We start from the raw sequence: 20000 nt of genomic DNA, 5'->3' as shown, positions 1-20000 counted from the left end.
TATAAACAGGTCGTACACAAGACATAGCAGTCTGGCCAATTGCAATTTGGCCAACAATTTCATATTTCGCCATGAACATATAATATGGCTCAGGTCAATTCTGTTAGGTTCGCCAACTTTTATCTAGTGTGTATGGTCAGTTTAAAGTAGTGAGATGGGGTTACAGTGAAAGGGTATATAAAGAGGACTAAATTCTAATTAGCTTTTTGGAAGGAACAAAGATATTGGTGAAGGCATAAGGGTCAGATTCTTTAGGTAAAGGTACCGTAAAGATGGAAGATATACAGGAGCTCTCTACTGAAAGAAAACTTTACTTTCTTTAAGAGGACTTTGAGCAAAATTCAACACAACTGCAAGAACAATTCTCAAACCAACTGAGTGGCGCAGAGCGGAGCAAATGTGGTTGTAGCAGGTTTCTACAGGCAACAAACTATTCAACCACGAGAGCAGTCTATCTCAGGAAAACCTGTGTAGCTACTCTTCCCCTTATTCAGTTAGACCTAGCTCCACTTAGCTGAAGCTGCTCTAACATCGGGTTGTACAGGGTCAGCCTAGCCGTATGCACTGCTGCACTGTCCCATTACCCAAATGGTGAAAAACAAGCCCCTCCCTGCTCTAAACACCATGCCCAACCCATGCAGGTCTTGCACCCACCTTGCAAAAGGGACAGCTGTTTTTTTGTGTCAGGGGGCAGCCCAGGGGCATAGCTATAGGGGGTGCAGAGGTAGTAGTCGCTACCGGGCCCAGGAGCCTGTAGGGGCCCAAAGACCCTTGTGCCACATAAGACACTGGCATTATAGAAAGTGCATACTGGTCAATTTACACCTCTGGCTGGAGGGAAGGGGTTAGGTTAAGAATTTGGCATTAGGGGGTGCCCTTTCAATGTTTGCCTCAGGCAGCAGGAAGGCCATGTGCTCCCCTGCCCCTTGCCAACAAGCACTGAGGGACGGGGGCCCAAGCTAAACTCTTGCACCAGGGCCCATGAGCTTTTAGCTACGCTCCTGGGGCAGCCCTTAACTTTTATGGGGTTTTGTCATGTGGAAAGATATACACTGTGCATATGTTTACCAACAGTGGGTCATGGTAGTCCATCATGACCATTGGTCACATGGCAGGCAGCCTGGTGGGGCTACAGCTGGAGACGGTTTTGAGCAGGAAAAGGGACTGAAAAGGTCCAGCAGGAAAAGAAAGGCAAAGATCATCTGCTGATTGTTCTTATCTCCATACCAATTACATGCCCACCAAGCATCACAATGCAGGGAAAAGCAAAGGTATCTGCCGTGTTAAAACTCTGCATAAATTTGCAAGAAATTTTATAAATAAGAAAGAGAGAAAATGCTCCTTCCCGAGGCATGATGGAAATTATTCAAAAATAATTTGGATTTGTTTTCTTTTTTCCTGTAAAAATACTTTTTATCTCAAAATTACTCCCACGAGATGCTACAAGATGTTACACTTCTATTGTAAGCTTAAACTGATCTTAAAGAAACTTAAAGGGGTTGTCTCACTTCAGCAAATCGCATTGGTTCTCCATATTGCCTCTTTTCCTGGCTTGAAATTTTTTCCATCACATTATACTCTACACGTTTCTGACGTTACGACCACGCTGAAACCCAGCAGCGGTGACCAATCCATGCTTTCACACTGCAAGAAAAAGTGTGCAGACGTATTCAGGTCTGGCCCTGAAGTGTTACCGCAGCACAATCGAAACTGTGTTTGGCGCACGCGCAGTACAGGGTTGAAGCTCGCCAGACGCCTGATAAACCTCAACCCCTGTACTGTGCTGAACACAGTGACGATTGACCTGCCAAGAGACTTCAGGCCCAGGCGTGAATAAGTCTACGCACCTTATCAGTTAAAGAGGTGGGGGTCTGGCATGCAGAGAGTAAGTGGTGCAAAGAGGTGCAACAGCAACGCCTTGTTACAACCAGACACTAATTCACAAAAGCTGTTTTCTCTGCAATAAGGCCATGGAGCAATATGGGAGAAGGAACATTAGATTGTACTGGCAGGGGCTCATCGAACATGTATTTTGCTATTTTATGGGAGCACAGAGCAGGACTGAAAGTATGAAGATAAAAATTACATAACTGAACTTAGCATCACTTAAACTATACACTCCTTACTCTAGTTTTTATGGGATGTTTTAAAGCTGACAGTTTCCCTTTAATACAAAAAATACTTAGATACGAAAATACAAATTCCCAAAGAAACCAAATAAAATGTAACGCTGCAGAGAGAGGAAATTCCAGATGGAAAGAGGCACATAAAATAAATGTTGACTTTATTTCAGAATTATTTGTCATTCCACACTGGTGAGTGGAGATGACTGAGGCTTCTACAAGAGTCATCTTGTGGTTACTACACCAAGGGAGTCAGGCTGTAAAGCTATCAGAACACAAGAAATAGACTCAGAGTCCTAAAAGATGTCCTGTGTCAGTGAAATATTTCCTGGGAATTATCCATCACAAATACACATTTAAAGCCATTTTAAATGCACAGTAAATGTAAGGGTTTCCAGGCAAATCCTCTAAAATTCATATATTAAACAGGACCTGCTGGCTAGGTCAAATCTGTGGTGTAGTATATATTATCTATTGGGCCTCTTAGAATAGAGGATCTGTCGGCTCTCGTGTGTGGTGTAGTATAGAGGATCTGTCGGCTCTCCTGTGTGGTGTAGTATAGAGGATCTGTCAGCTCTCCTGTGTGGTGTAGTATAGAGGATCTGTCAGCTCTCCTGTGTGGTGTAGTATAGAGGATCTGTCGGCTCTCCTGTGTGGTGTAGTATAGAGGATCTGTCAGCTCTCCTGTGTGGTGTAGTATAGAGGATCTGTCAGCTCTCCTGTGTGGTGTAGTATAGAGGATCTGTCAGCTCTCCTGTGTGGTGTAGTATAGAGGATCTGTCGGCTCTCCTGTGTGGTGTAGTATAGAGGATCTGTCAGCTCTCCTGTGTGGTGTAGTATAGAGGATCTGTCAGGCTCTCCTGTGTGGTGTAGTATAGAGGATCTGTCAGCTCTCCTGTGTGGTGTAGTATAGAGGATCTGTCAGCTCTCCTGTGTGGTGTAGTATAGAGGATCTGTCGGCTCTCCTGTGTGGTGTAGTATAGAGGATCTGTCAGCTCTCCTGTGTGGTGTAGTATAGAGGATCTGTCAGCTCTCCTGTGTGGTGTAGTATAGAGGATCTGTCAGCTCTCCTGTGTGGTGTAGTATAGAGGATCTGTCAGCTCTCCTGTGTGGTGTAGTATAGAGGATCTGTCAGCTCTCCTGTGTGGTGTAGTATAGAGGATCTGTCAGCTCTCCTGTGTGGTGTAGTATAGAGGATCTGTCAGCTCTCCTGTGTGGTGTAGTATAGAGGATCTGTCGGCTCTCCTGTGTGGTGTAGTATAGAGGATCTGTCAGCTCTCCTGTGTGGTGTAGTATAGAGGATCTGTCGGCTCTCCTGTGTGGTGTAGTATAGAGGATCTGTCAGCTCTCCTGTGTGGTGTAGTATAGAGGATCTGTCAGGCTCTCCTGTGCGGTGTAGTATAGAGGATCTGTCAGCTCTCCTGTGTGGTGTAGTATAGAGGATCTGTCAGCTCTCCTGTGTGGTGTAGTATAGAGGATCTGTCAGCTCTCCTGTGTGGTGTAGTATAGAGGATCTGTCAGCTCTCCTGTGTGGTGTAGTATAGAGGATCTGTCAGCTCTCCTGTGTGGTGTAGTATAGAGGATCTGTCAGCTCTCCTGTGTGGTGTAGTATAGAGGATCTGTCAGCTCTCCTGTGTGGTGTAGTATAGAGGATCTGTCGGCTCTCCTGTGTGGTGTAGTATAGAGGATCTGTCAGCTCTCCTGTGTGGTGTAGTATAGAGGATCTGTCAGCTCTCCTGTGTGTGTAGTATAGAGGATCTGTCGGCTCTCCTGTGTGGTGTAGTATAGAGGATCTGTCAGCTCTCCTGTGTGGTGTAGTATAGAGGATCTGTCGGCTCTCCTGTGTGGTGTAGTATAGAGGATCTGTCGGCTCTCCTGTGCTGGTGTAGTATAGAGGATCTGTCAGCTCTCCTGTGCGGTGTAGTATAGAGGATCTGTCAGCTCTCCTGTGTGGTGTAGTATAGAGGATCTGTCAGCTCTCCTGTGTGGTGTAGTATAGAGGATCTGTCAGCTCTCCTGTGTGGTGTAGTATAGAGGATCTGTCGGCTCTCCTGTGTGGTGTAGTATAGAGGATCTGTCAGCTCTCCTGTGCGGTGTAGTATAGAGGATCTGTCAGCTCTCCTGTGGTGTAGTAGGTCGTCAGCTCTCCTGTGTGGTGTAGTATAGAGGATCTGTCAGCTCTCCTGTGTGGTGTAGTATAGAGGATCTGTCAGCTCTCCTGTGTGGTGTAGTATAGAGGATCTGTCAGCTCTCCTGTGTGGTGTAGTATAGAGGATCTGTCAGCTCTCCTGTGTGGTGTAGTATAGAGGATCTGTCAGCTCTCCTGTGTGGTGTAGTATAGAGGATCTGTCAGCTCTCCTGTGTGGTGTAGTATAGAGGATCTGTCAGCTCTCCTGTGTGGTGTAGTATAGAGGATCTGTCGGCTCTCCTGTGTGGTGTAGTATAGAGGATCTGTCAGCTCTCCTGTGTGGTGTAGTATAGAGGATCTGTCAGCTCTCCTGTGTGGTGTAGTATAGAGGATCTGTCAGCTCTCCTGTGTGGTGTAGTATAGAGGATCTGTCGGCTCTCCTGTGTGGTGTAGTATAGAGGATCTGTCGGCTCTCCTGTGTGGTGTAGTATAGAGGATCTGTCAGCTCTCCTGTGTGGTGTAGTATAGAGGATCTGTCAGCTCTCCTGTGTGGTGTAGTATAGAGGATCTGTCTGGCTCTCCTGTGTGGTGTAGTATAGAGGATCTGTCAGCTCTCCTGTGTGGTGTAGTATAGAGGATCTGTCATCTCTCCAGTGTGATGTAGTATAGAGGATCTGTCAGCTCTCCTGTGTGGTGTAGTATAGAGGATCTGTCAGCTCTTCTGTGTGGTGTAGTATAGAGGATGTCAGCTCTCCTGTGTGGTGTAGTATAGAGGATCTGTCAGCTCTCCTGTGTGGTGTAGTATAGAGGATCTGCTGGCTCTCCTGTGTGGTGTATTATAGAGGATCTGTTAGCTCTCCTGTGAGGTGTAGTATAGAGGATCTGTCATCTCTCCTGTGAGGTTTAGTACGGAGGATCTGTCAGCTCTCCTGTGTGGTGTAGTATAGAGGATCTGTCAGCTCTCCTGTGCGGTGTAGTATAGAGGATCTGTCAGCTCTCCTGTGTGGTGTAGTATAGAGGATCTGTCAGCTCTCCTGTGTGGTGCAGTATAGAGGATCTGTCAGCTCTCCTGTGTGGTGTAGAATAGAGGATCTGTCGGCTCTCCTGTGCGGTGTAGTATAGAGGATCTGTCAGCTCTCCTGTGTGGTGTAGTATAGAGGATCTGTCGGCTCTCCTGTGTGGTGTAGTATAGAGGATCTGTCGGCTCTCCTGTGTGGTGTAGTATAGAGGATCTGTCAGCTCTCCTGTGTGGTGTAGTATAGAGGATCTGTCAGCTCTCCTGTGTGGTGTAGTATAGAGGATCTGTCGGCTCTCCTGTGTGGTGTAGTATAGAGGATCTGTCAGCTCTCCTGTGTGGTGTAGTATAGAGGATCTGTCAGCTCTCCTGTGTGGTGTAGTATAGAGGATCTGTCAGCTCTCCTGTGTGGTGTAGTATAGAGGATCTGTCAGCTCTCCTGTGTGGTGTAGTATAGAGGATCTGTCGGCTTTCCTGTGTGGTAGTTCATGTGATATACTGGTCATGATAAATACTCTTATTCACCTATAAAATAAACATTCTACAGTATATTTTCCTTAATTATTCCTCCATGATTTTATGAAAACATTGCCCAGTGGTTGTTACTATTTCCTTTATCAAAAGGATAGGCCTGTACACAATTGGATACTGGGTTCATTGATTGGAAGGGGCCAAACTTTGTAGAACACTCAGCATTCACAAGGGGAATGGCACCACTTAGTTGTCACTGGTTTCAGACATTTCCAGGAGGAATAATGCAGTGGTCATTGTGTGCATTGCATTTTAGCTTTGCATTATGTACAGGCCACATACAGAATCTTTAGACTGTGAATGGCCCTTAAAAATGGGATGTGCTTTTACACTTCTGCTGTTTAACAGAGATGGCTGGTGGTCAGTGTTTTATTCATTTCGTACATAGGGGTCAGTAATAAATTCAGTAGACTGATCCCTGGTGGTCCAGAGGTCTTGTAATATCCAGAAGTCCATTGGGGTCTTGTTGACATTTTTTCTAAATAAGTTATGCACCTCCAAATGCAATGGCTACCCCATACCAAGTTCTGGAAACAAGAAATGTAACCCCCTTCTCACCAGGGTTTAAAAGAGTTCCGTTTAGGGGGTACTTTCTCTCCTTTGGGAGAACGCCTAATCGGCGTGAGGAGACTTATAGGACATACATGCTCCTCTGGATTTCTGGGGAAAGGGATGCAAATGAGCTCTTAGCAAGTTCTGCCTCTGATGCCACCAGATGTAACGGCAGCTATCCTATAAGTCAATGTTTGACCCTTTAAACATGCCTTAGAGACATGTCCCAGATAATAAATAAGCCAGCATCTCATCTGCAGACAGCTGTTTCGGGGTGATTGCCCCTCACAAACACACTCCCCGAACTGCCAGCCTAAGATAAATCTAGCATAAAAATGGAGCAATGAATGTGGAGATCTCTGGATCCATGTGAGGTGCAGGGCTGGTTCTAGCTTTGTTAGAAAGAGATTGTCATGTGCTATATGGCCCCTTTCACACAAGCAAGTTTTTCCGCGCGGGTGCAATGCGTGACGTGAACACACAGCACCCGCACCGAATCCTGACCCGTTCATTTCAATGGGTCTGTGTACAGGAGCGGTTTTTTTCACGCATCAGTTCTGCGTTGCGTTAAAATCGCAGCATGTTCTATATTCGGCCTTTTTCACGCAGCCCTGGCTCCATAGAAGTGAATGGGGCTTTAGTGAAAAAACGCATTGCATCCGCAAGCAAGTGCGGATGCGATGCGTTTTTCACTGATGGTTGGTAAGAGATGTTGTTTGTAAACCTTCATGTTTTGTTATCCCGCACGTGAAAAACGCATCAAAACGCATTGCACCCGCGCGGAAAAAACGGAACAACTGAACGCAATGGCCGACAAAACTGACTGAACTTGCTTGCAAAATGGTGCGAGTTTCACTGAACGCATCCGGACCTAATCCGTCACGCTCATGTGAAAGAGGCCTATGATGTATGATTTTCATTTTTTTTTTGCCATCAATCATTGGTTAACCCCTTAAACTCCATGGGCAGCGCACTTCTCTGGGGTCATCAATCTACTAATATCAATATATTACACAGAAGTTCAAGGAGTAAATAAATGAATGACCCATCAACCAGCTTTATTCACCGCGTCTAGCAAACATCTGGCCAAGTGGCACAAATCAAAGTGCAGCGGTTAGTCATTACGACCCGCCGCTCGCTGACATGAAGAGGGTTTTGACCTTTTTCAAGTATTGATGAAGGGTTGTAAATGTTTCATTCACAGCAAAAGAACAAGGAAATAGACACAAGTTCCCTCATTACTAAACATCACAGGAGACTTAATGATAGTCTACTATGTCCAGAGACCTAACGAGTAGCCACCCGGCCCCGAAGCTATATTTTCTCGGCTTCTGTCCTGCCCTCCGCTGTGATTATACACACATACTGTACACAGAAACTCATATATACAGTATGTGTACATTATATCCACATACATAACACACATACGGATTAGTGATGAGCGGCATAGGCAATATTCGTTTTGCGATATGTTACACATTTGTCACATAATATTCGCAATAAATTAGCGAATTCTAGAATTCGTGATCTCCGGTCATTATTTTCGCAATTGCACAAATCGGCACTAATGATGCGCATATTTTTTGCGCAATACATTTTATCAGGTCTGAGTAGATATTACTGATTGGTGCACTAAGTATTGTTGTGACATCACAGCACTATGTCTGTAGCATGTATGTATGGACAGCAGAGAAACACTAATCCCTATCACACCACCTAACACCCTGCACTGGAACCTATCAGCTACACTATATCAGCATATAACCTACACTGACTATCTCCCACTAACTATCTGTATTAGGCCTCCTGCACACGAACGCGTGCGCCCCGTGGCCGTGCTGCGGCCCGCAAAATGCAGGCCACAATGCACGAACACCGACCGTGGGGCAGCCGCAGCGCTTTATTGGGTCCGCGATCCGGCCGTTCTGCAAAAAGATAGGACATGTTCTATCTTTTTGCGGAACGGAAGTACGGGACGAAACCCCACGAAAGCACTCCGTAGTGCTTCCGTAGGGTTCCGTTCCGTGCTTCCGTTCCGCACCATTCATATCTCTGGATTTGCGGACCCATTAAAGTGAATGGGTCCGTGTCCGTGATGTGGAATGCACACGTAACGGCGTCCGTATATTACGTTTGCGTGCAGGATGCCTTACATATATGAGCTAACTAATGTAATTGGATAAGGAATAGGATGCAGATGAAAGCACAGAGCACAGCAATGTCACTGCTCTCTCTCTCAGAACTGCAGAAATGGCTGCTGGGGAGGTTCTTATATAGTAAGGGGTAGGCAGCTTTCCTATTGGTTGCTAGGGATGTTGCTAAGCTCAGACAAAGACATTGCAGCCTTCTCATTGGCCGACAAGCAAGAAGGGAGGTTACTGATGAAAAAAAAATCTAGAATATTCGCTATTACGAATATATAGCACTATATTCTACATCTTTGGGAATTCTCGAAGTGACGATATTCGCGATCAACACTAACCCTAAGTTCACACCTGAGCGTTTTACAGCGCGTTCAAACGCGCTGTAAAACGCTCAACACATGAAAACCAATGCTTCCCTATGGGAATGGTTCTCACCTGGGCGTTTTACAGCGCGTACGATCGCGCTGTAAAACGCCCGACGCATAATCAAGTACTTGAGCTTCTTTGGGGCGTTTTGACGCACGTTTGTGGCCATAGGACACTGCAGTCAATCACACAAACGCGCGTCAAACGCGCGTTTACTATTACAAAAAACGCACGACAAAAACGCGCGTAAAACGCGCGTTTGAGAAACGCTCAGGTGTGAAAGCAGGGTAATACAGATACGAGGGTGTAGCTATAGGTGGGGGCAGGGGTAGCAGTCATACCTGGACCCTGCTGTATGAGGGGGCCCAACAGTGGTGTAAAACTAGAAATGTATGGGCCCCACAGCAAATTTTTGAACAGGCCCATATATATATATATATATCTCATCATAGTATAATGCTGTTGAGGGGGCTCTGACAATAAAATCTTTTAGTTCTCATCCAGGCTGCGTTTGGGCCCCAAAGCAGCTGCTCCCCCTATAGCTACGTCCCTGGGGCCAAATAACCCACATAGGGGGACCTATATTAAAAAATTACATGTAGAAGATATGCAGGCATAGATACTGCATATACAGGATATATATACATACAGTAAAATGGATGGATGGACTGTAAGTCCTCGCGGGCAGGGCCCTCTCTCCTTCTGTACCCGTCTGTAACTCGTTCTGTTCATGATTAGTGCAATTGTCTGTATTATGTATGTGCACCGCTTATCATATGTACAGCGCTATGGAATGAATGGCACTTTAATAATAATTAATAATAATAATAATAAATAGATATATAATAATAATAATAATAATAATGAATAGATATATATATTAGATCGATATGAGATAATAATAATAGATAGATAGATATAGATGTGATAGATAGATAGATATAGATGTGATAGATAGATAGATAGATAGATAGATAGATAGATAGATAGATAGATAGATTGATATCCGAAGTGTAATGAAAGCAGCACATCAGTCCAAAAATGACTCACTTGTTGTGCCAGCGGCTACGGACGTGATCCAGCAAACAATGATAGAAATGGTTGCAGTTCTCACCTCTGACTTTAATCCACGAAGCACGGAAAAAAGGTCAGAACTGGGCCCAATAGAATATCCAACAGAAAGAGAGAATCCAGCTTCTTGTGGAGTAAAAAATAGTTCTTTATTGGCTCATCATATAAAATCCACCAAAATCACAGGAAAAAGGTGTAGTAACATGTTTCGGGCTACAGAATCCAGCCCTTCATCAAGACATAACACACATAATAAAACCATTCCTTTTTATGTAGCACAAGGTCCGACCCCCTCTAATCAGCAAAGTGTCCGTCCTGACTCGCAGTGTGGGTCGGTGGGGACGGATCCGTTTGACGTTGACACAATGTGGTGCAATTGCGGGCGGATCCGTCCCCTGTTGACTTTTAGTGTGGGGTCGGGACAGATCCGTCTGACTAACAATTGGACTTAAACTTTTTTACATAGAATGCGGACGGATCCGCTCTGGGAACGGATGCCATTGTTTGCATTTATAGGTGCAGGATCCGTCTGTGCAGATGGCAGACGGATCCGCACCTAACGCCGGTGTGAAAGTGGCATAAGATATGTTCATTATGTGTATGTATGCATCACCTGTGATACTGGATCTCCTCCCCTGGACCGCTCAATGGTTCCCAATCCAGGCTCCAGGTGCGGACACTTTGCTGATTAGAAGGGTTGGACCTTGTGCTACATAAAAAGGAATGGTTTTATTATGTGTGTTATGTCTTGATGAAGGGCTGGATTCTGTAGCCCGAAACAAGTTTCTACACCTTTTTCCTGTGATTTTGGTGGATTTTATATGATGAGCCAATAAAGAACTATTTTTTACTCCACAAGAAGCTGAATATAAATAAGATAAAGCAATTCCACATCGCTCCCAGAGATGTAGCCCAAATGTAGAGTTCTTTAATCACCAAAGCGACATTTCAGTTCTCTTAGGGCTCATGCACACGAACGTATTTTCTTTCTGTGTCGTTCCATATTTTTAGCAGATCCGTTTTTTGCGTACCACAAAATACATACTGTTGTGTGAACAAGCCCTTACTGGGGCTCACTGCTTGAGAAAAGTCCCAGTAAGGCCTCATGCACACGACCGTTGTTTTGGTCCGCATCCGAGCCGCCGTTTTTGCGGCTCGGATGCGGACCCATTCACTTCAATGGGGCCGCAAAAGATGCCGACGGCACTCCAAGTGCTGTCCACATCCATTGCACCGTTCTGTGGCCCCGCAAAAAAAAAATAGCATGTTCTTTTCTTGTCCGTTTTGCAGACAAGAATAGACATGTCTACAATGGCCCGCCCGTTCCGTTCCGCAAATTGCAGAAGGCACACGGGCGGCTTCCGTTTTTTGCGGATCCGCGGTTTGCGGACCGCAAAAAAACTGCACGGTCGTGTGCATGTAGCCAAAGAGGACTGAAACGTTGCTTCGGTGATTAAAGAACACTACTTTTGAACTACATCTGTAGGAGTGCTGCGAAATTGCTTTATCTTAGGCCTCTTGCACACGGCCGTATGTCTTTTTCAGTATTTTGCGGTGTGCAAAAAACGGATCTGCAAAAAATACGGATGACGTCCGCGTGCATTCTGTTTTTTGTGGAACAGAATGGCCCCTGATAGAACACTCCTATCCTTGTCCGTTATGCGGACAATAATAGGAAATATGGAAATACGGAAACGGAAGGCATACGAAGTACCTTCCGTTTTTTTTTTTTGTTTTTTTTGCGGATCCATTGAAAGGAATAGTTCCGTATATGGAACGCAAAAAACGGAACGGAAACGGGGAAAAAATGTGTGCAAGGGGCCTTAGATAGATAGATATTGTTAGATTAGATAGATCAATAGATAAAGTTTTAGATAGGTGGATAGACACATACATAGATAGGTGGATAGATAGATAGATAGATAGATAGATAGATAGATAGATAGATAGATAGATAGATAGATAGATAGATAGATAGATCTGACAGATAGATAGCAGGCTCACAGTTCACCATAGGTCACTGTAATAGTGTGTACCTCTTGTTGCTTATACTGTTTGTGTATAACTTCCCTGGATACATTGTATCAAGTAACAAGAAAAAATATTTACAAACAAAAGTTTAGCAGTAATTAGCAGAGCTGCAGTACTCAGAGGGTGCGCTAGGTGTCGCTGCTCCCCGCTCTCGGCCGCCTCTCTTTCCAAGCTGTGTTTTTTCAATGGATACAGTGTTGCATCAGGACGCGCGTCCCCCCATTAACCCTGCGCTGCCCGGGCTGTCCGCCTTGTGCAAGGCTTGGCACCCACCTCTCCTGCCCACTGCACCGAGCAGATGATTCGGTGCATTATTTGTTCTGCTTTGTTTGCTCAGCTCTCCTCGGGTTTCCCAGCTCTTTTGCTCCACCCCACTGGGGATCAGGAGACAGAAAGCCATTAGTTGGCACTAAAACTATTTCCCAGTGTGTGAACTCGGAGTAAAGTCCTGGAGGTGGACAATGCACCCAGCATGGCTGTAGCGGCGGCAGCAGCGGGCACCAGGGTGCAGAGGAGCGGCTGGCTGGAAGTCCTGGTCAGGGAGCGGCTGGCACAAAGTTGGGGTGAACTTATATGAGGAGTCCCTGGTGCTCAGCAGTGAGGACATCAGCTCCAATGGCATCACCAATGGTTCCTACAGAAGTCCCCAAGACCAGGAGCCTGGCAGCCCCAAGGGGGTCAGGACTGCACTCACAGAACTGCCAGAACAAGTGCCAGAGGCCATTGCCAACAAGAAGAGGGCAGTCAAGGTGGTGAAGCAGGAGTTGGGGGGGCTGGGCATCAGTATCAAGGGGGGCAAGGAGAACAAGATGCCCATCCTCATCAGTAAGATCTTTAAGGGGCTGGCAGCGGACCAGACACAGTCCCTTTATGTTGGAGATGCCATCTTATCTGTCAATGAGGTGGACTTGAGGGATGCCACACATGATGAGGCTGTGCAGGCTCTGAAGAAGGCTGGCAGGGAGGTGATTCTGGAGGGTGAGTGTTGCATGCTGGAGGTGGGCACTGACAGGTGGTATGGGCACTGTAAACTTACCCTGACAACTTTGCATTCAAAGATGTTCTGCAGCAGCTGATCTTTTTTTTTCTCTAACATATGTGCAGCTAGGTCATGTGTGTAGATAAGTCACCATTACTGGCCGCGCAGGTTGCGTTCATGCTGGATTCTATGTGTTCTGCTTTCTAAGATGTTCTGCAGCAGCTGCTTCAGAGCACTGACCGTTTTGCTAGCCTATGTGCAACTAGGTCATGCGTGTAGATAAGTCACCATTACTGGCTGCATAGACTATAGCCATGCTGGATTCTGTCAATTCTGCTCTCGAAGAAGTTCTGCAGCAGCTGCTTCAGAGCACTGACCGTTTTGCTAGCCTATGTGCAGCTAGGTGATATGCCGTATGTCTGTCTATGTCACCATTCCTGGCCGCCTAGGCCACGTTCATGCTGAATTCTGTTGGTTCTCCTTTCAAAGATGTTCTGCAGCAGCTGTTTTACAGATATGATTCATCAGATTGAATGTTAAGACCTGGAACATGTGCTTACACGATGGCAGCCTGTGATTGCTTTACCCATGCTGTTAGTAATAGACGCTTCCTGCCTTCAAAGATGTTCCGCAGCAGCTGCGTCTCAGAGCTGATAGATGTTACTGGCTTCATGACGAGAGCATGCACTTTTCTGAGTTTACATAAGGACACTTAATTACATTAATTTCTGCAAACGATGGCAGTGTAACCATACTGGACGGTAATTGACACTTCCATTCAAAGATGTTCCGCAGCAGCTGCTTCACAGGAATGATAGATCTCGGTTTTCGTAGTTGCACAAGCTTACGTGATGACAAGTTGTGTACACTGACGATAACAGAGCTGGATGGTAATGGACACTTATTCCATTCTAAGATGTTCTGCAGCAGCAGCTGCTACATGCAGTAGGTCTTGGATGACTTACATTGTTACTTCGTAGAAACTACTTTAGATTTCAAAACTGAGAGTTGTATGCCGCTTCCCTACTCAGAGATGTTCTGCAGCAGCTGCGGCACATTTATCGGGCATTGGTTGAACTTGTATCGCTCCATGTTGTATACTGTATAACAATAGGGAATATGGATTCTGACAGTTTGCTGTATGGTCAGCTGTCTAGGGATCATGCTTTCAAAGATGTTCTGCAGCAGCTGCTACTTTGTATTGGATGAGGGGCGTGCAAGCAGTTTACCTGCTCTTATGTCAAAGTGTAAAAATTCAGCTGTGACTGCACTTAATAAAGTATCCTCCACCTTTATGTCCAGGAAGCTGAGCTTGGAGGAGCTGTTTGCTGGGGTCCTCACAGCTCGGTTATCTGTCCCTTTGCTGACAGGGAGTTGAAGTGCCGCTGTCCTCTCCTCATTAAGATGCCCCTCAGGTACGCATGGGGCGCAGAGTGTGCAGTGGATTGTCGGCCTGATGCAGAGTCCAGGGATGTTCTCAGCCCTTTAGTCAGTATCGCCTTATTCTGGGGCAGTGGGCTCCCCTCCTATCACAAATTAAATGGAAGCGGGACCTCCACCCGTGTCAAGAACAGACTTGGCCCAGCCAAAACATTTTCAATCCTCCACTAGTAAAATCTGTTGCTTAGGCCTCGTGTACACGACCGTTGTGCGTTTTGCGGAACGGCACGGACAGACATTGATATAACTGCCTATTCTTGTCCGCAAAACGGACAAGAATAGGACAGATTATATTTTTTTTTTGCGGGGCCACGGAACGGAGCAAAGGATGCGGACAGCACACGGAGTGCTGTCCGCATCTTTTGCGGCCCCATTGAAGTGAATGGATCCGCATCCGAGCTGCAAAAACTGCGGCTCGGATGCGGACCCAAACAACGGTCGTGTGCATGAGGCCTATATGTGGTGCATGTGACCATTTCTAGGATGTTTTGGGGTGTTCCCGAGCTAAACACCGATTTGGAATATAAATGTTGAGAAGTGCGTAGAGTTTTTAAAGTTACGGCAGTGGGTGTGGAACCACTGTGTTTTCACCCTTTAACCCCTATAAAGGGATCTGGACTTCGGTGCAGGGGAACCACTAGTCAGAAACACAGGTGCAGGGCATCGAGGGGTCAGGCAAAATCATAGTCAGGGACAGGCCAGGGTCAGGGCAGGCAGAGTACATGCAATACAGGAACTGGTCCAAGGTCAAGACAGGCAGCAAAGGGTCAATACGGACCATAGTAAATGGACAGAAAGCTTGTCCACTAGCAGACATCCTAGCAGAATACTAATACAATAGGAATCTATTGCTCAGGCACCCTCCCACTTAATGTACCCCAGGGTTGCCAGCCACTGGCAGGTGAAGATTAGGGTACACGCTGGTCCTTTAAGAGCCGGTGGAAGCTCGCGCCCGCAGACTTCGTGGAGGGACAGAGCAGACCCAGTGTCCAGATTCCCCGGGAAGCAGATAGTGGTAAGGCAGGTCCGGGCCGGCAGGCAGAGTAAAAGCAGGAGCACCTATTTCAGTTTGTCAGTGTCATATGGCTAATATTCTAACCACTTTTAGGGGATTGCCAACCAAGCAGTGCCCCAGGACCCCATCTCTTAGGAGGCTTAAGGATGAGAACCTCAAAAAGAAACTATTATTATTTAGCGGCATATAGCGGCATTATTTGGGAACTGAATTGTAGTATTATGTGGGAATTATATATGGCGGTATCATGTGAACTTTTTAAAGTGGTGTCATTGGGATATGGCATATGGGCACTGTATGATGGTAGTCTGTGGGCTGTATATGGCAGTATTATCTTAGCACTGTATGGCGGTGTGCTGAAATTACGAGGAAAGCAGGAGGCCTTCTTTGCTTGTTGCCTAGGTTCCCGTATGTTAGAGAATTGCTATTTAGGCTGCTTTTTGATTTATTCAGAAGAATGGGATCAGAGGCCGTCTATTCCGTGTAGAAAATATGACCATGACCTTCTCAGAAAATGTCTCTTTCTTTGACTGTTCTTATTTTAGTCTTGGCATTTTTAGATGAATGTTTTCCATGGATTGAGCAGAGTTGATGTAGTGTGGGGCAGGCCGCAGCTTGTTGATTCCCAGCCGTTGTAGCATTCTTGTAGCATGTTCTGCCAGCCAGATTACTCACATGTAGTAGGAGGCAAAGTAACTCTGGGGCTTCGCTTGAACACTGTGTTGCTTACCCGCACATTGTGATCCCCCCGATCCCCGTTCACCTTGTTGCAGGATAGTTTCTACACTGTAGCAGTCGGTGGCTGTTCTCTCCTTGACATCTACTTTCCCACACTGACAGAATGTTCCAGGCTCAAGCTCTTGTGGTGACTAATCTCTCGGTGAACATTTTAAAAAGAATGTATCATGAGAATATTACATATTTAAATCACTGTTTTATTATAAATATTTTTTTTTAATACTTGTTTTTTTCCCCATATGTTTACGTGCCTTCCCATATAAAACAGACGCAGTTTTCATACTGGCCACTTGAGCACTCACAGTAGGTTGTCACTGCTTCCTGCAGCTCATTTCTCTGCTTTGCCGTACAGACTGGGACAGAGTCAGCAGAGGATGAGGAATTTAACCAAACGTCTGTTGTACTGATCAAGGCCTAGATAAAAGACAGCATAGTAACACCGTACACATGCACACGGGTTAGGCTCCCCCATCACGTTTTGGTTTCTTGGGGAGAGGCTGCACTCCATTATGTAATATTATGTGCCATTATGTATTAATTGATCACATTTCTCCCTTCACTGCCATAAAGCACCCACACTCTGCTGCTCTGTCTAGGCAAATACAGTAAGGGAGTATGCCTTCAATATGGCCGTCCCCAGAGGAGATAAAATAAATAGCTACAATATTAAAATAAATTATTAACCTATTATTTCTCATCTACAAAGCAACATCTATAGTAAAATCAATACAGGAGACATTTGTATGATGCAACTAACCCTTCCATGTCATCATGAGTATGTTGTGTGTGGAGTTTCTCAATAGCTGACTCTTGTAGTTTCACAACCAAGGAGCTGAAATCTGGCCAAACATGACACCATAGCTGATGTCTTATAACGTACAACCAGACATTGCTGGCACAGTGACCATACGGTGGTAGATATCCCTGATTCACAGGTGCTCTGCAGGCCTCATAAGTGAGTGCAGTACAGTAAAAATCCAAAGACTTACATGTTCTTTCATTGGATTTATTCCCTTTTTCTGTCTTTTCCATCTGGCCCTGACCACCATGACAACTTCTTCCATCCATGACTTGTGTTGCAGAGTTTGCAACAGAGAAATTTTTGTCTCCTCACTTTCTCCCTACTTTTTCTCAACCCACATCCTCCCATCTTGCTGATACCCCCTAGAAAGTGACACTGGCTCTGGTGTACCCCCAGAAAGTAATAGCGTTCCCTTTTGTCCCATAGACTGTAATAATTTGCCTTTCAAGGTAATAGTTCCTTGAGTGCCCTCTAAAAAAGTAATAATGTCCCCAGGGTACCCCCCTAAAAAGAAATAATGCCCCATGACTGCCTCCCTTAAAAGAGATAATACCCTGACTGCCCCCTTGAAAAGTGATAATGGCCCCTTAAAGGCGCTTTCCAGGCTCCTTATATCGACGACCTATCCTCAGGATAGTTCATTAATATCCGTGTGGGTCTGTGAGGGTCTGACGCTGCTAATCAGCTGTTCCCTGCAGCCTCTTGCTCTCGAACTAGCCCTTTAAATGGAACAGGAAGCACAGCTCCATTCTAAGTGTAGTGGCCGTGCTGGGTTACTGCATCTCAGCTCCTTTTACTTCACTGGTAGCTGAGATGCAGTACCCCAGTATGGCCACTACACTTTGAACGGAGCTGTGCTTCCTGTTCCATTTAAAGAGCTAGTTCCACCGCCACAAGATGCAGCGAACAGCTGATCAGTAGGAGCACAGGAGCACGGGGGTGTCAGATCCTCCCCGTTCAGATATGACGTATTATGAAGATATCAATGTCAGGATCCTGGAAAACCCCTTTAATAAAAAATAATGCCCCATGTGGCCACTTCAAAAAGTGATGCTGCTCCCTAGTTGCCACCCACTACTATAAGTGCCACCTTTGTGTCTCAGGAAAAAAATATAAAACATACAGTACTCACCCTGATCCCCCAGTCAGTGCATCGAGACATCTTCCTGCTGCATAGTTAGGGTCCTGGTGGCACAATGCAGTGAGATCATTGCACTGCCGAGGCGCTGACGTCTTCTGTGTGGTCTTGACGTTCTGTAAGCTGGAAGCCTAAAGTGGCTTCCAGCCTACAAGATGAAAAGTGGCAGGGCGGGGAACCTAGTGTTGTAAGTTGCAGTCACCGGAGTCTTCCCTTGGTGGGTCTATCCATGCAAGTGGGCCACTGCTAGCTACGCCTCAACCAAACACTTTTGGAAACTTTCTCTTTTATCATTCTTATCACTATTTGTCCCAGCAGCCTTTCATTCAATTCTTTATTTACCAAATATAAAGATCTGCAAAGTAAGAAATCTTGGCAGCAGATATTGTGGTATTTGCCACTAATGGCGTACCTTCAAAGGAGGCTGACCACACCAGTGCTATGGGGTCCAGCGCGGAACCCCTTTCTGTCCCCCATGTACTGTAAAAACACAGCATTTTCATGGAGACACCACTGGGGGAAACTCAGTGTATGATTTCAGTGACTGTATAAATTCCTATGCATTGAGCTCCTCCTAGTGGTGGCTGCAGGCAGACAGCTTTGTAATAGATGGGAAGCAGGAGATTTATCAATATATTTTTGCTGATTGGTGGTACCACTTTAGTGACATAGTAATTGGATAAAGTGGGTGAGGCCAGGCGTGACTTTCTGATTACAATTTTTTTAATTAAAATTTTCCGTCTAATAAGAGAAAAACATAAATTCATCCGACATCTGGGGCATTGCGCATTTATTCTGCGTTGCTTGGGAGTGATTGACACATGTACTCAGAAGCTGGGTTGGGCAGGGGGAGCCCATACTAGGTTTTGCTATGGGGCCCTATATGATCTTTGTACGCCCCTGCCACTATGTAGGACTCCACCAGAATACTATCCTGTCTAATTCGATCGATGTGATTCTGGGTGTTGCTTGACACCAGACATGAGTCTTCATATTGGAGGTGATGCCAGACTAGGACTGATACCAGATCTGGTGTGAGATGCAAACACATGTGTGAGTGTTAGTCATGTTGGTGAGAAGAAATTGCTTGAATAACAATTCCTTTGTGTAATGTGAGCATTAGGCCTCTTGCACACGAACGTTGTGCGCCCGTGGCCGTATTGTGGCGCGCATACGGCGGGTCCGCAATACAGGGGCACCGGCCCGTGTGCACTCCGCTTCACGGATGCAAACCCATTTGCAATCACGGAGATGCAGAACGGAATCACAGATCGGAAGTGCTTCCGTGGTGTTTCTGTCCGTGCCTCCGTTCTTTTTGTTTTGCGGTGCGGATGGATCACGGACCAATTCAAGTCGATCCGTCCCAGCTGCTGCACGGATGTTGCCCTTGCATTGGGGACCACAAATTGTGGCCCTGAGTTTGTGTGCAAGATGCCTAAAGAGCATACTGTGGGCAGATTTTTCCCTCTGTAAAGCAGCTGCAAGTACTGGCCCGACTGGGTCTAATGGTCGCCATACACATTGGAAGAATGTTGTAAAAACCCAAACATTTTGATAGGACCAGCTGTCCACCTACTGTGTAGGGGGGCGTCCCAGCTCTCCTCCAGTGGAAGTGTACTGGATTTCAACATGCCCGATCCTTTTGCTCTTAGGGTCTCGGCCACATTTCCGTTTTTCATTTTCTGCGGACAGCACACATTCCGTTTGTTCACATCATCAGTATTTTTTACTGACCAGTAATAAAATCACGGAGACCTGCACAACTGCGGTCCGTGATGTGGACCAAACGCGCCCATAGAAGTCTGTGAGTCCGTGAAGATCACGGACACAACACGGAGGACATCCATGTTGTATCCGTTTTTCACTGAAGACTGATAAGAGATGCTCTGGAAATGAATTTTAAGCTGAGCAGCGTCCGTGGATTACA

General features: G+C 45.9%; 1 protein-coding gene across 1 annotated transcript in view; it reads left to right on the top strand.

Annotated features, from left to right (window-relative positions):
• Positions 1–12209: 12209 nt before the first annotated feature.
• Positions 12210–20000, top strand: part of SNTB1 (syntrophin beta 1) — a 176524-nt gene continuing 168733 nt past the window's right edge. The window contains 2 exon segments of the mRNA XM_044294710.1: positions 12210–12508; positions 12510–12939. Of these exon segments, the coding sequence (XP_044150645.1) occupies positions 12434–12508; positions 12510–12939 (505 nt within the window). The 5' untranslated portion in view covers positions 12210–12433.

The sequence above is a fragment of the Bufo gargarizans genome, chromosome 5 (genome assembly GCF_014858855.1).
Source record: "Bufo gargarizans isolate SCDJY-AF-19 chromosome 5, ASM1485885v1, whole genome shotgun sequence".
Taxonomy (NCBI): Eukaryota; Metazoa; Chordata; class Amphibia; order Anura; family Bufonidae; genus Bufo; species Bufo gargarizans.
The sequence above is the reverse complement of the archived record's forward strand: the minus strand, read 5'-3'. Positions and strand labels throughout refer to the sequence as shown.